Source organism: Dryas octopetala, chromosome 4 (genome assembly GCF_963921425.1).
Source record: "Dryas octopetala chromosome 4, drDryOcto1.1, whole genome shotgun sequence".
Classification (NCBI taxonomy): domain Eukaryota; kingdom Viridiplantae; phylum Streptophyta; class Magnoliopsida; order Rosales; family Rosaceae; genus Dryas; species Dryas octopetala.
This window is the reverse complement of record NC_141369.1, coordinates 20,770,686-20,792,799: the sequence shown is the minus strand read 5'-3', so window position 1 is coordinate 20,792,799 and position 22,114 is coordinate 20,770,686. Positions and strand designations below refer to the sequence as shown.

General features: G+C 36.3%; 3 protein-coding genes across 5 annotated transcripts; 2 read left to right on the top strand and 1 right to left on the bottom strand.

Annotated features, from left to right (window-relative positions):
* Positions 1 to 389: 389 nt before the first annotated feature.
* On the top strand, positions 390 to 3,427 carry LOC147287992 (Sterile alpha motif (SAM) domain-containing protein). Of its 2 annotated transcripts, XM_086240618.1 has the most exons (4): positions 390 to 525; positions 746 to 827; positions 2,108 to 2,300; positions 3,074 to 3,427. In XM_086240618.1, the coding sequence occupies exons 2-4, from the start codon at positions 762 to 764 to the stop codon at positions 3,202 to 3,204; spliced, it is 390 nt and encodes a 129-aa protein (XP_086096744.1). In that variant the 5' UTR covers positions 390 to 525; positions 746 to 761; the 3' UTR covers positions 3,205 to 3,427. The 2 variants fall into 2 exon arrangements, with proteins under 2 accessions (XP_086096744.1, XP_086096745.1); XM_086240619.1 differs by lacking the exon at positions 390 to 525 and having other exon boundaries at positions 532 to 827.
* Positions 3,428 to 5,470: 2,043 nt separating this feature from the next.
* On the bottom strand, positions 5,471 to 10,489 carry VPS11 (vacuolar protein sorting 11). The gene is made up of 5 exons (XM_086242575.1): positions 10,023 to 10,489; positions 9,645 to 9,818; positions 9,235 to 9,558; positions 7,379 to 9,151; positions 5,471 to 6,602 (listed from the first exon to the last, which is right to left on the bottom strand). The coding sequence occupies exons 1-5, from the start codon at positions 10,242 to 10,244 to the stop codon at positions 6,246 to 6,248; spliced, it is 2,850 nt and encodes a 949-aa protein (XP_086098701.1). The 5' UTR covers positions 10,245 to 10,489; the 3' UTR covers positions 5,471 to 6,245.
* A 4,894-nt stretch (positions 10,490 to 15,383) lies between these two features.
* LOC147287990 (CCCH-type zinc fingerfamily protein with RNA-binding domain-containing protein) lies at positions 15,384 to 20,763 on the top strand. Of its 2 annotated transcripts, none has more exons than XM_086242113.1 (9): positions 15,384 to 15,534; positions 15,567 to 15,866; positions 17,258 to 18,181; positions 18,260 to 18,427; positions 18,577 to 18,756; positions 19,467 to 19,543; positions 19,644 to 19,814; positions 19,946 to 20,072; positions 20,194 to 20,763. In XM_086242113.1, exons 3-9 carry the CDS (start codon positions 17,271 to 17,273, stop codon positions 20,255 to 20,257), a joined length of 1,698 nt encoding a protein of 565 aa, XP_086098239.1. In that variant the 5' UTR covers positions 15,384 to 15,534; positions 15,567 to 15,866; positions 17,258 to 17,270; the 3' UTR covers positions 20,258 to 20,763. The 2 variants fall into 2 exon arrangements, with proteins under 2 accessions (XP_086098239.1, XP_086098238.1); XM_086242112.1 differs by having other exon boundaries at positions 15,387 to 15,534; positions 20,191 to 20,763.
* The last annotated feature ends 1,351 nt before the right edge of the window (positions 20,764 to 22,114 follow it).

The following is a 22,114-nucleotide window of genomic DNA, read 5'->3' as shown; positions in this document are numbered from 1 at the left end:
TAGAGTTCAATTCCCCCATTATAAAAAAAATGATTATAATATCTTTCTATGTATCATTTTTATCAACCAAATTGACATAAATGTAATTTGATATCTAACCAAAACTAGATTTGAAGCTAGGTAAGCTGAACTGGTATGGACCGAATAGCGAAATCGAGTCCACACCAATAGTAAGAGTTCGATTCTTAAGTCTCAAGACTCTCAACCTCTCATTTCTTGAATTTTAAAATGGAAATTGGAAAATTGAGCCGAATATTATTCTAATAAATATATAGTTTAGTCTTTTTTTAATGAAATTTAGTAATGATAATTAATATTAAAATAAATAGAAAGTAAACAAAAAAAGAGAAAAATAGAACAATGATGGCCCATCAATCCCATTAAAGAGTCGAGAAAAAGAGTGGGCAGAAAAGCAAATGAGTCGTCAGCAGTTTCAGACTCTCTCACTTTCTCTCTCTCTCTCTCTTGCTCTGAAACAAATGTAGAGAATTTATACCCTCAAAATTCTCACTCACCTTCCGCACGGTAAGTCCCAATCCAGTTTTCTCTAACTTTCTGTTTGGTCTCCCAGAAAATACAAAACAAACAAGAAAAGCGAAAATCGGATCTTGAGCAACTGCCAATATTCCTGAACCAAAACTATTTTTTATTATTTTTTTAATTAAAAATTTTAGCTTGGGGTTCTTGGCTTTCGGTTTCTGTGAGACTGAGTGTGTGTGTGTGTTTGGTTTGTGAATTGTTGAAGGTGTTAAAAGGGAGTAATGATTAGACAGATGAGCAAGGAACAGCCACCTGAGCCTCTTGATTTCTTCATTTGGACTGTTGAGGTAATCAAATTTCGTACTCTTTTCCTCTCTTCGTGTCCTTGTTTTTGGATATTTTCTCAGTCAATCAAATAGATCTTGTTTCTTGGTATTGGACAATTGTTGTTTGGGACCTCTGATTTTTACTCTTTCTATTCTGTCAATTTAATTGCTGTTTTGATTTACTCTTTGTATATATATGTGTGTGTGTGTGTGTGTGTGTGTGTGTGTGTGTGTGTGTGTGTGTGTGTGTGTGTGTGTGTGTGTGTGTGTGTGTGTGTGTGTTTGTATATATTTATTTTGTTTATAATTGTACTTGAAACTTTGGGAGTTACACTTGGTTAATTTTGTTTTGGAGTTGGTGATCATCTTGCAGTTCTTTATTTTATGTCTGATGAGTTTTTTTAATGGAACAATTATCAAGTGGTAGGTTTTAGTTTTGATGACTGTCAGATAGACCAACTTAATGAGTCACAATATATGACACTTTATCTGCTAATCATCCTTAATACTATGCGAGCCAGGAATTTTGGGTTAATTTTGTAATAGCACAATTTCCCAGCAACCAAGTGAGCCTGTGAAATTGGTCAATTTCTGGGACTCCATCTCATGCTGTTAGCCACTTAGCCTGTTACTACAGGAAATAATTGACTTCCTTCACTATCAATCCTTCCTTCTCAGCTATTATTCTTGTTTAAATTAGACACGATCTTCTTTCTTCTATGTATGATTCTTTGAAATTCAAACTTTTGACACTTTTTAACTTGAGTAGTTTTTCTATAACTATATACAATGTTGTAAAACAAACTTCTGTTGCTGGTTCAATGCCTTATTATCTTTGACCATTCACTTGGTCAGTACCCTCCTCATATTGAGGTGTGGAGATTGCTTTCTGGCCGTGAATTAAGTTGGTCAGTAATGTTGGGAGATGTGAATTAAGTTGTGGGATAAACTCAAAATAAAGAGCTGACTTGCTCTAAGTTCAAGGTTGTTCTGAACTTTTAAAATGATTCCAGTATGCAGCTTAATACTTACATCTTAGTGTAGAGTACACAATAAAGCAAGTCACTATGTTAAATGATGATAAAGTATCTTGGTTTTTTTTTCTCTGGATTGCTACTTGTGTAAATTTGGGAGGGGGGTGGGACACTGTTCTAACAACAGTGACTTGATGGCTTGAGTTTTATCTTGTGCCATGATGAAGGCCTAATATACATCTTCTTTGGGCTGTCAATAATAAAATTTGAAGATAAAGATATATGGCTCGGTGACATGCATTCTTAGGCTTTTCCCCTTGTGGACAGGATGTTGGCTTGTGGTTGGAAGAGATAAACCTGGGCAGTTACCGGCAAACTTTCAAGGAAAATGGTGTCAATGGAGAATACCTGGAAGGCATGTCCATGTTCACTACTGAGCAGATTCTTCGGTTTATAAGACGGTGCCACATGAAATGGGGAGACTTTATCACGCTGTGTAAGGAACTAAGGCGAATTAAAGGTCTGTACTCACTCTCTCCTTATGTGCATTTGTATAACTGTCAGAAAAAGACAGTATCTATTGGGTCTTACTTATGAGGAGATGGGATTGTGCATTCATCATTCAGTCTTTCCATGTATTATTTTTTTTCTTTTAGAAAAAAAATGGCAATGCCTTTGTTTTCATTCTTATATCAAAAAAGTGTTTAATCTATGATGTACACTTTGGCAATGTTGAAGTAGTCCTCACATGAATTGAGGCTCCGTAGTCTGTATTGCTGTATGTTAGGCACATTCATGAGGTGCATCTTCTCCTGAGGAGGATGTGCTTCTTTCTCTTGGCGGTTAGTGCTTTTGAGTTCTCCATATGGATTTAGTAATTACTAATTAGTGATGCAGTCTTTTGAACTTTGGAGAAATAGATTTGAATTAAGGGTTAGGATCATCTCTGTGTCTTGTTGTTATGTACAAGCACATATGACACTGATTAATGGAATATACAATTATTCCAAAAGTTAATTGGAAAAGCATGTATCTGTGAAGTGATTTTCATTGGTGAGATAGGCTGGCCATGCATGCTTCAATTCATCTCATGCATTTATACAGTCCACTTATGGCATAGCAACATTACGAAAATGTAATTGCATGCCTCATTCATTGGCATTATCAAACTCTTTATCTTTGATGTCTTGATTTATCCTTGCAATCTGAGAAACCGATGTTTAAACCTTTCCGTAACCATGTTCCCTTGAGATTCATGTCTTGGAATTTGAATGAAACCAATTTTATATCCAGTGGCTTGCCTAAAAGGGGAGCAGAAGGTCCGTAGGCCATGGTGGGCTCCGTCTTGCCTCTCAGTAGTATTCGTCAAGGTGGCAAAGCGTAACAGACAATCTCGGGTTGTTTCCTTGAAGCTGGAACCATAAAGGAAGATCTTATATGTACCTACTTATATTTTCTTTTTTGCCTAGAAAACAGAGTAGGAAAGCACCTTTGTTTTTTTTCTTGAATCTGTCAAGTTACCAGTTTGTTCTTCTTTGGAGAACTCTGTTTTATATGGTCTTTAATGTATCTATTGCTGGTCTTTTGTTCTTTATATGATTATTTACTTTGAGAACCATGAGGCAATCAAGTTCTTGTTGCAAATTATCCAGCCGTTGTCTATAAAGTTACTGTTGCCCATTAAAGTAGCGAAACAGAAGTGAAATTTTACTTTGAATAATCTTTTAGTAATGATTTTGATCACCAAACACATTATTTGCATCATGTATGTATACTTTGATTTTCGACAAATGAGTCTGCTAGGAAGTTCATAGGTACTGTCAATTCATCTTCAATATGTCCTCAAGTCCACTAGGAATTGGGAGTGGTCATGGATAACTGTATGTGTTAAAGGATACACTATTACACTTTGTCAATGGTATATTTGGCAGGTGAAAGAGGCCTGCATATAATTGGTTAAGCAGTCCTTGGACCACCCATTATCGATTACCATTAATAAGAATAAGGCTAGATAAGACACATGAAAGACAGAGACAACATGATTTCATTCAGCTGTCTCTTTTATACCAAAAGGTGATGTTGAGAGATGTGGTGTGGTTCTCGAAGAGTACTTCCATGGGGTACAATACCTCATTGTGGGAGCATAGACATGCTCCAATGGGCCATGCCCCGTGGAAGTATTGTGCGTGGTTCTCTTGCTTGTTTGGGATTGTAGGTAAGACAATAAGGCCCCGTTTGGGATTGTTGTGGAGAATCCAAATACTGTTGTGGATGATAACTCTCCATCACCCACAACAGTTTTGGTATTTGGTAAAAAAATAAAAAAGTGTTTTGCCTCACAATTCTCAATTCCCTACAACAAAAATAAAAAGCAAGTTCGTAGGTGCTTTTGAAAGTTGCAGTGAATCACAGCAATAATGAAAATTTTATTTTACCCATAATATCCTTATTTTAGTAATTATAAATAGCCACAGCAGTTTTACATTACAATTTATCAAACACCTTTATGCTGCTTTTTGTACTCACAGCACTTTTGAAAAATATAGTTTACCAAACACTCAACTGCTTTACTTCACAGCTGTTTTTTCTCACAGCAATCTCAAACTAAGCCTAAAAACTATTATAAATGTCGATGCTTGATCATTTATAGCAGTTTTTTTGTTTGGTAATAAAAGTAAAAGCTGTAGTACTTCATAATTTTTGGTCACTCACTACTATTTTGAAAAGCAGTTATCCACATGCTTTTCAAAATTGTTGTGAATGAAAGTTGTGGACTCCACTAATAAAAATTTTGAATTGCCTAATATACCCTCAATTTTTGGGTTATCTCTCATTTTATCACTTCTAGCATTACGTCTAATTTAGTAATTATATACAGCCACATCAGTTACACATATATTGTTAAGCAATACAGTATTCTGGTAGGCAAGTTTTTGAATCTGGATGGACTTTTTTTTTTTTTTTAATTTGAAGTTCTGAACCCATTGAAGGAGTGCGCATGGATAGGATGGTGAGAGATTTACTTGTGTTTGTACAAATTAAAAATTTATTTTGTATGAGAAATTGAAGGATCCCGAGAAATTTACAAGACTTGAATGGGATGGATCGACGGATTGGGTAAAAAAAAAAAGATAGGCATGGTACTTCCATTGTGCCTCAACAACAAGACAATAAGATGACAATCTACCGATGGGATGACATGTCATGGTATTTGGCAAGAAAAATATTACACATATAAACGTTGGATGAACAAGGATGGTGGGTGGGTATGTTTGGACAGTGATGGTCTACCATAGACTAGTAGTATTGAAGGGACAAAACATGAGTCATTATCAAACATGATATAAAAAGATCTCTTTTTCTTTTTTCACTAATGATACAGATGTGGAGTGGGGGCTTCTCCTTTTCTTTTTTCTTGGGGGGTGAGGGGGGGACACCTCTCAATTGGAAGTAGTTAGCGGCTAATTATTCATTGTTTTTCAGTTGCATTATAAGGAATTAAACTCCTAATCGAAAGAAATCGAACTCCTCCACTCATGTTTGCTCAAGACATTGAAGAGTTTATGGTCAATCATTTACAGCTTAAGACGATTCTCATAATAATATATAGACAAGGACCACACTCTAAGGAGTAGGTTGAGTTTGAAAATTATTGCTAGAAGCTTGTTGCCTAGGATTCCCAATGAAAGATTGCGTACCTTCCAATCTGGGCCAATGCTTCCTGTTATTAAACAGTTCCAACTCTAAAATTCATGGTTGTACACTTGTACATACATAACTACAGAGATAATTAATAATTCGATGCTGGCGGCCGACAACAACAAGACCTTCCTTGGTGAGCTAAATAGTAAATAGCATCTTTCAGGGTTTAATCAACTAGCTTTACTGCTTAGCAACAAATCAATAAAACAAAATACGAATTAATTTTACTTAAAATGAAAGGCCAATAACTCAAAGATCGATGACAATACCCCACATTGTTTTTTCCCAACTCTAATTTTGATCGCTGAGACGCCTTTCCAAGAAAAAGAAGTTGAACGTCAGCAAATTCTAAACAACCAAACAGTATGTAGGCAGCTCCACATATGATCTCTAAAGGATCTTTTTCAAGCCTGCTCGAAATTGAAAGATGAGAACAGTATGTTAATGCAACAAATACAATGCCCTTCTCACAAATTTCACTTTATTTTTCAAATTAATGCAGATCCACCAAAATTGTTTCAGGATATCTCATTTTGATCTGCAAAAAAAGACAAATAAATATCACCCCCTCCAAACTCTGGGAAACAAACAGCAAGCCCAGTCGTCCAATGCCCACAAAAGGAAGGAAATCCAAAGTTGCTCAATTCCATCCCATGTCTCTATAATTTCCAAGCCCATATGGGGATGGACTAAACTGCTGATGACTGAGTATCCTGAACAGTCAACAAACATCATAAGCCACATATTGAAGAACTGCTGCAGATCAAGAAGCACCTGTGGGTCCATTACTGGTTTTGCTAATGACCCCCTTCCCAAAATACTCAGCAATCACAGAAAAACCATCCTTAGAACTTTTGACTTGCTGGAAGAACTGATCCTGATCTTTGGAGTTCTGTTCTAAACTTCTTTTCATTTCTAGAACAGATCTGTATTCAGGAGCGCACACAGGACATTCTTTCTCATTATCACCCAGGCAACGCTGATGGAATGAGTGGATGCACATAAAATGTACAGCAGGGAGATCGAGGGTGAAAGTGCATGCAGTGCACTTGCTGAGCTGAAAGATTCTAGCATTTGTCCTAAGATCCTGAATTTCTGTTCTCATTGCCAATGTGGCTTCCTGTACAATTAAAGGATTCAATAAATAATCTCTCTCACACATGCGCACGCACACACCCACATGAACAAACAATGGTTTGAATCAAAACCTAAAATGGTATTACGAGTATTTTTGTATCTGCAGATTATTATTTTGTCCAATACACACAATAATTCTATTCGCCACAGAAGTCGTGAAGAGTACCATCGTGCCTGGCCTGTATTGATTATTTTATCTATGTGTATCTTTCATGGCAAAGACTCAGCTTCACTTAGTCAGTGTAACATAGCTAAAGAACTACAATATACCAAAAATGCCTGGTCATTCCCCTTGTTTACACTCAATTGTCCTTTAAGGTGCTTTGAAAATATAGTTTTCCACTTCCTAAATAATATGCCAGTTTCCTTCAAAGAAACACTTTCACTGGTCAAGCAAATGCCAAATTGTCAAGTTCTACCAATCCAGAATTCCAGTTCAATGTAGCCCGATCCAAGGATCCTGAAGAACCTATTATCCCTAGGTTTGTTATGCACTTATGCCATAACTAGTTGAAACACTACAGTTTTCTTTTTCTTTTTCTTGTTTTATTCATTTTTGTGCAGTTTTAAACCTAACTAGCCCATGCAACCTTATTTTATATACTGTTTTGACAAGATTGCCATCGTGTCATTACAAAGCTTCCAAAGAAAACTTCAAGAAATAAAGTATGTTAACCAACTTTTACTGGAGCTTGGTGAAATGAAAGAAAGTGGTATAATAAATAAATTACTAATGACAGGTGCAAAGTAAGGACCAACCTGATACTTCTCAATAGCTCGACGGTCCTCTTCAATCAGCTTTGATTCTTGTTCAAGCTTTCGAGCAATGTAATCCTTAATGACAGAGAGTGTGAGACATGGATTTCTGGAAAGTGTTTGAAGAACAATAATAGGAGGCAAGATGTCATCCCTTTCTATATATGTCAAAACTTCCTTCACTTCTTTGGAGCAATCTTCTCCAAGTTCACCAAAATATTTCAGCAGATCTGCCCAAAGAGTTGGGTCCCCACCCTTACCTGAATCCCCTAGTCGTTTGCAGCATGCAATCAAACCCTCATGGTCATGGGCTTGCATGTAGCAAGCAATCACCTCTTTGTAGAGTTTCATTTTTTCATATAGATAGAGAAGGCCTTCCTTAAATGCATTCATTTCACAGAGAATTATGGCAAGATCAACATCATAAAGTGGATGTTCCAGCTCAGATGGCCATGCACTCTTAAGCAGGCGTAACCCTTTCTCTTGCCTTTCCACACAGTCCATTTCCTTACTCAAGTCTTTACCATCAGCAAAAAATTTCCCATTGGACTCAGCTCTTGACATGGCAGCTGCACCTGATCTGGCCCTAAGAATTGGATCTTCACCATTGCTGGCTTGTGTTAATAATGGGAAGTTTAGGTCATTGGACAAGTACAACTCCAAAAGTGTGTTATGGATTTCTACTTGAGCAGGAGAGTCTTTGACCTTGTTGGTATATTTTTCAAGAAAAACCATAAGTGACTGCAGATGATGGATGAAGATGTTAAGAAAATCAACAGGAGAAGGCAACATAGTTAGGTATGCCCCATTTGCAGCTCCTCTCTTGGATGATTCTCCATCCTCAGTGCACAGCCTCATGAGTATCTCAATTGTCTCCGCTGGCTTGTGCTCTACGAGAATCTTACCATACTCTTTCACGGTTACTCCAGCTTGGCTTGGTTCAAGGCTTGAAATGTATTGCAAGGCTTCCTCATATCTGCCAAGGTCTTCAAGTAAGATCTTTAAGTACCATTCATGCTTCCCTGCCTTCTTTGCAACATACATTGCATGCTCATAGTAGTTGGTAGCACGGCACACCCTTATTGCAGTCTCCACATCAAACTTATGTTCCCCAACACCATCCTCACTTTTAATGAACACATTGAGCTTGTCAACATCTTTCAATTTGGTGTAGCAGTTAAGTAGAAGAGTGGTATGATCTTTAGAAGCAAACCCCTTCTCATGCAATTTTTCCAAGTAATTTGTAAGGTTGTAGATTCGTTGTGCATCTAGAAATTTTTGTATCACATAGGAAGGCTCAAGGTGACCAATGGTATGGATATACTGGGCCATTGCCTCATCGTAATCTTGTTTGCTATATAGATGATCCCCATACTTTCTTAGCACTTCTGCAGTTGCAGCAGCATCAGCTTGCTGACTCTGGACCAGGTTGATGGCAACAGTATAAAGATTCTTCTTAAAGAGCATATCTAACTTGCTCTCCATATCCTTCTCCCCAATGCACAAAGCTGATTTGTCAGCCATTATAAGTATTATGTTACCCCATTCACAGAGCATGTGAGAAACCTCTTTAACCACTAGGCTGTGGGCAATTAAACGGTTCTTCAGGTCATAAATATTGAAAGTGTTGTTGCCATTTCTTTGATCTGCAATTACACACAAAAGGTATCCACGAAACCACCCTAAAAATTTCTTTTCTCCTTCAAAAGCCCAACAAGGACCGCGCCCATCAACTTCATAAAAATACACAGCCTCAGGTCGACCAATTATCAACTCCTGATCACAAAAAATGAATATATAAATAAAATGCTAAGATATGCATGAAAATACACTAATGAATATGAGGGTGAAGTGCATACCGAGCGATCACTCATGGAAACACTGTTGACATTACTTCCAATGTGATCAAGGGTTTGCCCCCTAGGGGGTTGATTCTGCAAGGCAAACAAGCTCACGGAAGATGGAGTCACAGCAAACAACTGAAGGGCTTGACCATCCACTCTGAACCCCAATCCCGTGATTGAGGACTGACTCTTGTCAGAAAGATTATCCACCTGAAGCTTGAACCGGGTGATACGCTCCCGTGCAATATCCCCTTTAATGCAGTAAATGCAACCATTATCTAAGCCAATAGCTATAAGAAGTATTGGAGGTGCCTCCTCTAGTACTAAAAACGATGTAATCTGCAGTAATAAATAATGACTCGATTGAAAATTCTATTATTTCTATCAACTTCAGGTTCACAAATTCCAATTAAGCAAGTTACTACCTTTGCCTCAGGAAATTGGTTAGTGAATATCCTCAAGATTCCAATGCAATCAGGGCTCGTTGAGCTTGAGCCCTCAGGCTGCATCCTATCCAGGTCGAAAACCTTGAGGCACATTGCCGATTGCTGCGAGGAAATTTGTTCCTCTTCTCCAATTGTCACCAAAAAGTTGCGTTGCTGATTTAACAATTGACAAACGAAAAATGACTAAATGAGCATACTTGTCCTCTCCTAAATACTTGCTAAAACAGTGAAATTAAACCTAAGTTTCAAAAAATTTCAAACTTTAATTTATGTTATTGTTGTTTATTTCTCACACTTTCTCGGGAACCAAACAGAAATTAAGGATTAAGTGGTGTAAAAGAAGACGAAAGGTCCAACCTTGAGCTGCTGGAGGAAGAGTACAGAGGAGGAGTGAGCTTGGAAGCCGTAATTGAAGTTGAGGCCGCGGTCCAGGAGGCTGACGGTGCCGTCGTCGCAGCCGATCACCACCTTCCCTCTGCCGCTCGAGCAGCACTCGATCTTACCACTCACTTCCTCGGGAATCGCGCACTTGCCCGCCAATTTCTCCTCGAAGAACTCGAATTTCCTCCACTGGTACATTGTATGCAACCTTTTTTTTTTTTTTGGTTTTTCTGCTTTTCGGGAATTCGAGAGAGCTCGCAAGCAGATCGGACAGCTCTGATTTCACGAGCTGAGATCGGCGGCCAACTGCTTGGCGCCAAAATCCTAGAAATAAGAATCTCTCTCTCGGTTTCACTCTCCGATATTCGTCTTCCTCTTTTCTCTGAGATTCGGGTCAGGTTCACGGCAGTTGCAGGAAGAAGACTACTGCCAAACGGTAATTTGGATGAGCAAGAAAGATCAAACGATGCCGTTTCAATTTACTAGCTTATTTTTGTCCCTGAAATTTGGTGTAGCTTATTTGGCACCTTCCCTAATTAAAGATGAAGAAATAATAATGACATTGGGCTGTATTTCTCTTAGGCCCATCAAAAGCTTTTGTGTGGGCATTGCCCAATCTCATCGCAAAACATTGGGCTTAAATGGGATGCACATCTTGGGAAGCCCAATATTCTACTCACACTCCTCTCGTTTAGAGTGTTTCCTCGTAAGGAATTGCCCATAGGCCCATTTGATTCAAATTTTAAAGACCTGAAAATGAGAAATTAATTTCATTCTCATGTTCGGTAAGTACAGATAAATGAAATCAATTCATGACTAAAAAGAATCTGATGTCCTTATTGGGGAGAAAATGAAACCTTTACTGGAGCAATGAAATTGATTTCCTTGCTCTTGGGAAAACATTTATTACTTTTTTTAACAAAACTAACTCTGCTATTATTTCAAAATAAATAATATATTAGGGTACAATTAAAAAACTGACCAAACACAACATTTATTGTTTCCAATTCCTAGTTTACTTTCCCGAGCTTACTAAACACAGGAAAGAGAATTTCACATTCCCTTCTCCCTGGAAAATGTAAAGGAAATGATTTCCCAATAAATCAATTTTGTAAACCAAACTGGTCCTTAGAGGCAACACTCCTTCATTTTAGAATTTTGCCTCATAAGGAACACTTATTGTTCTGATCATGCTATCTTCAATTTGATTCAAAGAATAATCTTACTTTTTGTATAATTTGAGTATCTAACTTGTAATTTCTCATAAGATATGATGCACCTATTTAGACCCACTAAAACATCTTAACATCATATGGGATATGATGAGTAAGATGATGGTGCAAAGTAGAATTATCCTTTCTCATATGATATGATGTTTTAACTTGTGAGAAGCATATGTTATTTTCGCTTAAGCTCCTAAAAACATGTAAGGCTATCAAGCTAATATCTGATAGAAGAGATTATTCAAAAAGCAGTTACAATTCGGGATGGGACAATACATTGGTAGAATTAAAAGTTGGAGGGGAGTAGGAGACATTAAAAATCAAAACTGACCCTAAAGTTAAAGGGTGTATAATATGATTAACATCTTCCAATAATTTTTTTTTAAAAATGTAAATGATATTTTTCCAAAAATAATGAAGCCTTTCATCGGATATAATTGCGTCATTGACCCAGCATCGTACATGCACGTGATGTGGGGCTCTAGCTTATTAGTAAGCATCGTCCTGGCAAGCCCGACAGATCGAGGGTCAACGGTCAACACGTTTTGTTTTGCAGTGACATACTGACATTTATAAGTTCACCACCAATTTGTTGCTAAAACCTTCCAATTTAGGAACATCAACCAAGTTCACAAACAAGTTTTGATTTTTTTTGTTTTGCCCAACTCAAGTCCGCTAATTTTTTTGTTAGATTTCACTGTTCAACTCATAATCTCAAATTATATTATCGTGTTGTGTTAAGAATTTCAATAACTAATTAATGACACGACCACCATGCCACTCAACCACATGCAACCAAACATGTTACAACAAAATCACATAAACCATATCCAGATGGATTACATGTAGATTTGATCGATCTGTTGGGGTACTTGCTAACTGAGATGAGTAGCCTAACCTGGAAGCCAGTAGTGTTTCAGTTTCAGCCACAGGCAGTACGTGACATATATATATATATATCCTGATGATAAGGTTCAGTTCCAAAGACCCAAGAGACTGCCACTCAATTACTTGAATGTTACCAATTATGGGCCACATATATGCCATGGCTAACTAAATTAGAAGCCAGAAACATCACACTCAGCCGTCATGTATTATATGTCTAACACAGTAAATCAAAAGCTCAGCTAGGGCTCAAGTTGATCAGTGGAGACAGATACAGATAGATATGATATATAGTTGCATGTTGTTCTGATAATCAAAAGTGGGCCAATTAACTTTTCTTATGCTTTCTGCATACATAGCTTTTACAACCCTTTTGCCTCTCTGTTCGTATATATTTTGTGGAGTCCTGCGCGCACCACATGTTGCCTGGAAAAAGCTAGAGATGATTGGTTGAACGCATGTGAAACAACTATCATTTTTTGTCTTTTCAATTTTCGTTTTCTAATGTCTCCCCAAAAACAGTTGGTTATTAAAAAAAATCATAGTTCTCCCAAAGTTTTCCAGAAGAGCAAGGAAAAGAAATAAATTGTATGGTTCTAAGTATTAATGACCCATTGATGGACATGTTGACCTCCCTTTATAGTTCTAATGTTAGTGTATTTAATCCACATATATTTATCATGATCATATATAGTTTGATTCTTATTTTTATCTTTCCCAATAAAAAGAAAATTATTTTTTTAGAATAAATCATAAGTTCAAATCTCCTCTCGTTACTATAAAAAAAATGTTGATTATTGTGTTGTGTTCATATTTAATTATTTATGTGATTATAACATGCAGTAACAGTAGTAAATATGCTGTGCACTTCAAATAATCATGATATATTGGTTGATGGGTTTACTGGATTAGAGCAAGTGCCAAAATAGAGCCAGAGGAACGTCAGCTTCCTTTCATTAATTATGTTGGGTCGATAATGACAAGGGTGTCGAAATCACAGTCCTTAATCATAATGGTGTACCATGTACTTATCACCTTGCTTTTGATAAATTAGTATATTATTCTTCGTCTCTTTTATTAGTATAAAGTCAAATATCTCTTTAGGTTATAACTTTACGAAATGTATATCGTGTTAAATGATTTTATAACTACATATTTTAAATAACTGAGTCTAGCTAGTAGTATGATGTGGATTTATAATTAAGCATAATATTAAAGTGATTAGTTGTAAGAGTACAGTCTATCTAAATTGTGTGCGTGTATCTTGTTTAGTTTGGTAAAAGTAGGCTAAGCACACCCCTAATCTCTCTAGTTAGTCGGGCCCCCATCGCCAATGAATATGTATTTGTTATAATTAAAAATCCATATCTCTTTGGAGCTTTTAACACTAAAACAATATCAGGCTATGGTAGTAGAGATGTTATGATATCATGCTTAATTATAACCGGCCAAAAGACATTTTACATATCTATTGAACGTTCAATAATTTATATTATAAATTTTAAGGTGTTGAAGGAGTTAGTTCGAAAGTGCAGCTGTAAATCTAAATACCTGAGTGCGAGTTTTCATTTCGAGTCTTTGAGTCAGGCAGCAAGGGAGGTAAAATTTCTTATAAATACTTTAGGCCCGGTGTTAATTGCCTGTCTTTGATCTGCTCAATAAAATAATCTGGTGTGCGAAAACTAGCCAGGACACCCTCGATTACCAAAAAATAATATAAACTCTAAATTCATCGTAACCTCTTATCTTTGTCGTAACATATTTTCAACACAAGTAGTCCACACAACCCTTTCATGCTCTAAAATATGAATAATTATAATCTCATACAACCCTCACACCATACATTTATGAACAATATAAACAAATATCATGTTATACAACTTTCAAATATCAATATATTATGAACAATAATCACATTATACATTGGAATGTTCTAAAATATGAATAGTTCCTCAAAATATTACTAAAAACATGATAAGGTGACTTAACAGAAATTTCCCCTTCTACAGGAGAAACATAACTTCCCAAAAATATCTCCATTCATGAATCTAGATTGATTCACAACATCATATCTTGATTTCTTTTGTTCTTTACGCTAACAATAGTTGGTAATCCTCCTTTTGAATAGGTCACTATGCAGTAATCAATAAAATGTTTTGTTACCATATAATCCTTTGGGCCTTCCTTTATTGCCCTACCTATTTTTCTTTATTTATTTTTTCTAAATTTGATGAACTTACCAAATAAAAATATCCTGATATTGGAAGCCCCTTTTCTTCGCACAAGTGGTGTACATGTTTTTTTTTTTTTTTTAAATATTTAGGGTGCTGATTTTAATCATTAAAAGAAACAAAAAATAAACTAATACATTAAAAATAAGAAACCGTGTAACACAAAACAACTTAACTATTATATAAAGTACAATTACGGAGAATTATGCTAATCAATTATTGATTCTTTATTATTATTATTATTATTTATAAACTTTTTTTGTCTCCAAAAGAAAAATAATAAAGCAAAAAATCAACCACCAATCACGGACAACTGAACTGAGAGTCCTTTAAACTGGGACCCACGAAGTGCCAGTTAGGATTGTGGGTACGGATGGCGATGCGGGTCCCACGTTAGAAACTAATAATTTAAAGTACACCAGCTTGAGGTTATGATTCCCTATTTATCCATGAACAGTAACCCACAGGATAAACAAACCGTAACTCGATGCGAACTGCCACGTGGCAAGCATGCAGACGGCTGATTAGATTTCGTAGCCCGAAAACCCTAAACTCCAAGATTAAATCGCAGCCGCTCATCTAGTCCATGCGGGCATTCGCTGCCGTCTGCATGTCAGCCACATACGGTAGACAGGACAACAAAGAAACCGAAACTGGATGGGTCCCACGTTTTACGCATGGGTCCAGTGTTTTTTGTTTTTTAGCTATTTTAATGAAATACAGGCTATACAGCCACATAGATATTTCCGAAAATATATAATTTTAGTTCTTTTCTTTCTAGTTTTTGAAATTAAGATTGTTAAAAAAGATTAACTGCAAAGTCTGCAAGGACCATTTCAAAAGAGGTGGAGGGCAATTTGGGTAATGTAGTTGGGAGGCTGTTTCGAAAATCCAGGCTCATTTTCCATAAATTGCCGCAAATTTCTGTAACGACAAATACACCCTGTAATTTATTCAAAATTGAATATTGAATAATAATTCAGCGAAACATTAAGGATAAGAGTGACAAGCAGTGAGAGAGAGTAGAGAGACAGAGTGGGAGAGAGCGCTATAATATTAATATACAAATTTAGTTTAAACAGTTTAATGCAAAAAAGTTTTGATTTTTATAATTTTTTTCATGTGAATTTGTGGAGAGAAGAGGGAGAGGTTTTTATTTTTTGGCCAAGGAAGAGGGAGAGGTTTAGTTGTTTATAAGTGTGTGTTGTTGATTTTGAACTAAAGACAAGGCGCCCTCTCTAAAGCTCTATCCTTTCTGTCATTTTGCTTTTGTTAAGAATGTGTCCTTTCTGTTCAGAGAGAATTGGAATATAAGATAGGAGAGGAGAAGGAGAAGGAGAAGAAGATAAAAATAGCAAAGAACAGAGAGAGGGAGAGGAAGGAAGGAACAGAGTGAGCAATCAATCATGGCTATGGAGGAGTTTGGGGCCTTGGATTGCTTCCTTTGACTTTGTTTCATCTTCAGGCTCTGAAAAGATTTGGTGGGTGTGTCAGATCTTTGCTCATTAATGCTTGCAAACTACCATTTCCTGTTGTTTTTGCTCCTTTTTTATGCTCAATTATGGCCAAATGTTGGTTCTTGCTACTTGGGTTTCTTAAGAGATGTTTCATAACTGTGATTTCAGAGTTCAAAAATGGCTGGGAACTTAATTAATTCCTGTGTATTTGTGTATGTGTTGCTTCAGCTTCTTGCATGGTTTGTTCTGAAAATGAGAACAAATTTTTTTCAATTTTCTTTTCTTTTTGTTATCTTCTTCCTTTTACAACTCAATTTCTTGATCTTGGACATGTGTTTGTTCAGGAAAAATGTTGTGTAAATGGTTGTGTTTATTAACAGATGTTGGCTTTTGCTAACTTCTCTACTTTTTTCTTGTGTTTAAGAAATGAAAAAGGTTCTTCTTTCCCTCTTTTTTTTTTTTTTTTTTTTTTTGAACAATAAAAATGGTTTCTGGCTGAGGAGACTATGAAAACGTTAAAACCTTGTTTCCCTCTTTTATTTTGAACAAATTTAAAATGCTTTCGGGTAACTGTTAAAAACAAGGTTTCTTCTGGCTGGGAAGAATATGAACATCTTTTATGTGGCTCAGCTTATTAAGAGTCTGTTCTTCTTACTGCTTCCAATGGAAGAAAATCCTGGGTTTTGTTTGCCCTTCAAATCTGAACATAATTCACAAGCACGGTTCTCTGTTTTGTTTTTCCAAAAGTTAAAACCTTCGCCCTTTTTCTTTTCTTTTTCATCTCTTTCTTTTAAAAAGAAAAAATTTGAAGTAGGTTTTCATCTCTTTTCTTTTTTCTGGCTTGGTGGTTAATACATATGCTGCTAATTAGAGAAACAAACGTTTGTTTTTGCTGCTGATGTGTTCTAGAGGCAGTGATTTGCTGCTTCTCTCGGGTTATATCCATCTTCCTCTTTTTGGTAGAAATGTTGCCTGGATCTTCTTGTCTTCTTGAATACGAAGTTGCCGATTTTCATGTTTTGTTGGTATAAATTATCGAGGCTGAATTTGGTGACTGACAGATTATAGAAGTTGATTATGCATGAACCAACAAGGTTACCTTTTTGGTGGTCTCCTTCCAATTTGATTTTCATTTATTTGGTAATCTTTTTAAGAGGATTCTTACCATAAATAGCATTGTGAACTGCTGCTTAAAGATGCATATGAATCTACTCATAGACTTGGTTCCTTGGTTCACTAGATCTGCATTATTTTCTGGTCTATGTTGAGAAAAAAATTGATATCTTGTTTCACCCTATCAATTATTATGTCGAACGTAGTTGGATTAATAACCAACTTTCTTTATATGATTATTTACTCTGCTATTCGTATCTTTATAATAATATGTGTACCTTCAATGTACTTGTTTTATGTAGGTTGTGATCTGAGATGGATTTTTCTGAGTCCACAAAAGTAGTGTACAATAGGATCCAGAAGATAGAGCCTGAAAATGTTTCTAAGATAATTGGGTATCTTCTGTTGCAAGATCATGGTGAGCGTGACATGATTCGGCTGGCATTCAGCCCCGATAATTTGATCCAGTCTTTGATTAACAAAGCGAAAACTGAGCTTGGGTTATGCAAACTGGCAGTGTCTGCTCCAATCTCACCTTCTCAGGTGAACCAAGTTCCTGTTTCAGACCTGCCTTTACAATTCACTCCTTACCCTCCTAATTTAACAAGACCAATTTCATCTCCCACAACTCTTGGAGCAGCAAATCCATTTAGGGACCCCCAAGTGGCTGTTGATCAGCAGCCACTGCAAGCTGTAGACTTTGTTCCACAAAGGTATTCAGATTCGGCTGCTGAAGATTATCGCCTTCAAAATCAAATGCAGTTTTTGCCAGACTTTGCCGGCAATTACTGTTACCATGAACCAGCATTGACTGTGAGAACCAGTCGAAGGACTCCAAGCATGCCTGAATTTCCTCTTAAGGTTTGCCATTACTTCAACAAGGGGTTCTGCAAGCATGGAAACAACTGCAGGTACTTCCATGGCCATCCCATGCCTGAAAGCTTTTCTCAATTTTTCAACCCAAATTCGAATGAGCTTTCAAATGATGATCATGTCGTCTCTCCTGGCTCCCTTGAAAAGTTAGAGATAGAAATAATTGAGCTTTTGAAATCAAGAAGAGGGTTCCCGATATCAATTGCCTCTTTGCCAATGATGTATTATGAGAAATATGGAAGGACTCTTCAGGCTGAGGGATACCTTACAGAGAGCCAGAGACATGGTAAGGCTGGCTATAGCTTGACAAAGCTTCTTGCTCGATTAAAAAACAGCATTCGTCTCATTGACAGGTAACACCTTATTAATTACTGTTGTTTATGTATCATATATTTGCTAGATATAAGTGCTTGACTTGAGTTGTTATATAGGCCTCATGGACAGCACTCGGTTATATTGGCAGAAGATATCCCTAAATACTTGGAGTATTCTGGTGAGAAAACTGAACCTGGTGGAATTATTTCTGGTTCTCGACAGATTTATCTTACCTTTCCAGCTGAGAGTAATTTCACTGAGCAAGATGTTTCCAACTATTTCAAGTAAGGGTGGCTACGATTTTTTTTTTCTTTCATATGTAGTGTCTAAGAACTGTTATTAGAGTTTTATTTATCCCTTATCTTGAATTTTCTTATTCTTGTCTCTTGGTTTACAAACATTGATCTCTTTCTTATAATCTTATATTTTATAGCAAATATGGGCCAGTTCAAGATGTACGCATCCCATGTCAACAGAAGAGGATGTTTGGGTTTGTCACTTTTGTTTATGCAGAGACGGTCAGGCATATTTTGTCAAAAGGGAATCCTCATTTTGTATGTGGGGCTCGAGTTCTCGTGAAACCTTACAGGGAAAAGTCTAGGCTTGTTGACAGGTAAAATTTTTCTATTTCTTCAAAATCAAAGTAACCTTGTCATCTTTATTGTGCTTAGATTCGGGCAGTATTTATCTTTCTTGGCCCTTTTTCTTTTTAACATTATCTTGTCCATAAATTCAGAAGCAAATAGTTATTGTCTGATATTTCACTCAACCAAAGTGGACTTCATGAGCTTTCAAACTGATTAATGCTTCTTCCCATTAATTTTTCTCCTACCATTGCAGTATCTTTATTGTTTGTGACTGCCAATTAACTAAAAGCAAATATAACAGCATTGTTCTCTAAAAGAAGAAATGCTGTCCACTACTTGAATTAATTAATAAGATGGTGATAACCTTGATTTCTTATAGTCAACATGATTGATTTGGCCAGCTTGCATTCCCCCTTTGTTGAAACTGATTGCTTCCATTTAATATTAGTCTGCTTTAGAAAATCATTGTTTGTTTTGTTTATTTTTCTTTTTTCCCCTTCAAGTCTTAGAATTGTTATGACATGGTATGGTATTAGGGAAGTCATATTTGTAGTGAGTAGTGTGTATATCCCTTTCCTAGCTTCCTCCTTATGAATCTTTTGGAAATTTTCTCTAAACATCTGAGAAGAACCTTTAACAACAATCAATCCTTTTAGGAAGGTTTTCATTTCCATGTCATCTCCTCTGTGGTTTTCAACTAGTGTTTAAATTTATGAAGTTTAATCTAACTATGCAGGAAGTTTTCGGAGAAGACACAGCACCCTTTATGCCACAATTCACATTTGATTGATGGAGATTCAGAATTTCACTCAAGTAAAAAAATTCTTCAGATAAATGCAGAACAATCTATTTTAGCCTTTTAGGTTGCCATATCACCTTTACCTAATATAATTTATTTTTCTGTTTTATACAGTGCACAGATTTAATGATAATTCAAGATTGCTAAGGAAGCAATTCATAGAGGAAAGTGAGCAAGCACTCGAATTTGAGAGACGGCGTCTCTCAGAGATGTACTTAGCAGCTAAGCCCTTGTCCCATCATTTCTATTATGGTTACTCGATTGATGAGTTGAGGCATCCAGAAGGTATATTAGTGTCATTACATTAAAAAAAGTCTAAAAATAACAACTTTCTGGTTTCTCTTTTTTCTTGCTTCATCTTCTTTTCGTCCTCCTTTCATCCGCTTCCCTGCTAATATTTTTTCTTGTTAATGTAGCCCATGCAGAACAAGCAGAGTTCCCATCTGCAAAGGATTTTAATTATTTGCTGGATGTTTTGAACAATGGTTCCACCAGTGAGGACAAAATCAGGCTTATTAACACTAATTACCATGACCATGATAGGTATACTTACAGCAGCTTGTTCAGGTTGAAGTCATAATACTTTTACCAGTTTTCTCATTTCTGGTTGTTTTGTTAACCACCCCTTTGCTTTTTATGCTTGGTTTTTCATACCATGCAGCAGCCAAGGAATTAACCTTCCCGAGAGCCCATTCGCGTCTGCAATAGTGAGTGGCATATCAATATAGGGATTCAATCAAACACAGTAATTATAGAGAGGTAGACGAGCGGATTCCTAGACTAAGACTAATTCATGCTTTCCATACTACACCAGGACCTTCATATTCATCCATTTTATTTTATTTTACCTCAACTTCATCGGTTTGTCAGCTAAATAGAGTTCATACCAACTGAAGAAGAAAGAGAGAAACAGTAGAAGTTCTGTTCTTCCCCATGTTACACTGGGTGGAGGAGATTGCAAAGAAGAAAGACACATAAAGCTAATATGTGACAGGTTTTTAAGCCTTTTTTTTTTTTTACCCTTTTTAATGTAATCACAGAGGATGCAAAGAAGAGGCCCAAGAGGGCTAGTGGGTTCTTAGAAGTGTGACTGAAATATAGTTTGCTTTAGTTGAAGTAGAAAGTAAGTGGTATAGATATGCAGGGTGCAGAGTAAAGAAGAAAGGTATAGAGATCTCTGCAACACTTAGAAACAAATGCCAATAAATCTAATACAAGGTTTCTGTTTATCTTAGCAATGCTTTATATTGCCAAGCTCTATGTGGATGGTGATGAACTTTATATTTATATTTGCTTTTATTACTTTTTTTGGTGGGCTTATTCCATCATTATTAGTGCTTTCAATCTTTCCACAAAAACAGAGGGAGAGACCATTTAGACCATGTTGGTCCACCACCCTTGTATTTTCATTATCTATTCTACCTTACACCCATAAATGGCGGAATTAAAAGGTGCATAATTATATTATGGTATGTTTCTGCTTAGTGGTTCTTGCATCATTTGTTTTCCTGATATTACTGTACCTTTTTCAGCAAAAGAAACCTCTGAGTCTTGTTGTAGTTGTTATAAAGCAACGGTTCATTGGCTTATAATATGATCATTAACCCTTTTTAATGGGAGATTAGAAGCGTTATTTATACATACACTTTTTGAAGTTTATCGTTTTTTTATATATATTTTTTGGAGTTTTTAAAATTTTACATACACTTTTTGAGGTTTCAAAATTGTTGCATACTCCTTTACAACGAGATGAAAAATGATGAGAAAGTATGTAAAAAGACATGCTAAGGGGGTAGAATAACATAATAAGATTATTTATTTATTTATTTTTTTTTCTTGTAGGGGTTATATGCAATAATTTTAAAATCTTACGAGATGTATATAAAAAGATGATAAATATCAAAGATGATAAATATCAAAGGAGTGTAAATATAAATAACTTGTATTAGAAATTGCATGTGCCCGAAGGGGTGAGATAGGGGTTGGATGTTGGTGTTTGATGAATGATGATGACAAGGATGAACCTTTTTCTTTGTGGCGTAAAGACAAAACTGGACCTGATTCTGATTTTGTCTAAGATCTGTGGACCCTGTATGACTCTTCACTGTTACGAAAGGGCACTATAACATAATGAGCTGCAAATTGAAATTTTCCTAAAGTTTGTAATACTTTGTAATATACAGCTAAGCTGCATAAGCCGGCTTCAAGATTGTGAAAGATGTGTGTGGCTGCAAATGAACTCAAGGTCTAGTAGCATCACAGGTCGCCTCCCTTAAGAATAAGGATGTAGGGTAAGTTCCAAAATCCAATCCCTTATGGGTGTACACAGTGTATTACTGTATTCCCTCAGTTAGTGAGTGCCCTTGCAAAGTTGTGAAATATACTTGGATGCATCTTAAGCATATCAGTTGTAACTTTCAGATTCGGCACATTGAATTTCAAAGCATATGGGCAAGGATGGTCCATTATTTTATGTAGCTAACCCAAATGGGGTTTTTAGCTGGCACTGATAATCTTGTCACATGATTGTGCCTACATAATGGGAAACAGTGACGTTGAAACTATCGTCTTGAACAAGAAAGCAG

Coding starts and splice junctions, on each gene's coding strand:
- LOC147287992 (XM_086240618.1), top strand. CDS start 762: ATGATTAGACAGATGAGCAAGGAACAGCCACCTGAGCCTCTTGATTTC. Junction 828..2,107: donor TCTTCATTTGGACTGTTGAG/GTAATCAAATTT, acceptor CCTTGTGGACAG/GATGTTGGCTTGTGGTTGGA. Junction 2,301..3,073: donor GGAACTAAGGCGAATTAAAG/GTCTGTACTCAC, acceptor TTTTATATCCAG/TGGCTTGCCTAAAAGGGGAG.
- VPS11 (XM_086242575.1), bottom strand. CDS start 10,244: ATGTACCAGTGGAGGAAATTCGAGTTCTTCGAGGAGAAATTGGCGGGC. Junction 9,559..9,644: donor ACCAATTTCCTGAGGCAAAG/GTAGTAACTTGC, acceptor TTATTACTGCAG/ATTACATCGTTTTTAGTACT. Junction 9,152..9,234: donor TTTCCATGAGTGATCGCTCG/GTATGCACTTCA, acceptor TTTTGTGATCAG/GAGTTGATAATTGGTCGACC.
- LOC147287990 (XM_086242112.1), top strand. CDS start 17,271: ATGGATTTTTCTGAGTCCACAAAAGTAGTGTACAATAGGATCCAGAAG. Junction 18,182..18,259: donor AGCATTCGTCTCATTGACAG/GTAACACCTTAT, acceptor GTTGTTATATAG/GCCTCATGGACAGCACTCGG. Junction 19,544..19,643: donor AGATTCAGAATTTCACTCAA/GTAAAAAAATTC, acceptor TGTTTTATACAG/TGCACAGATTTAATGATAAT.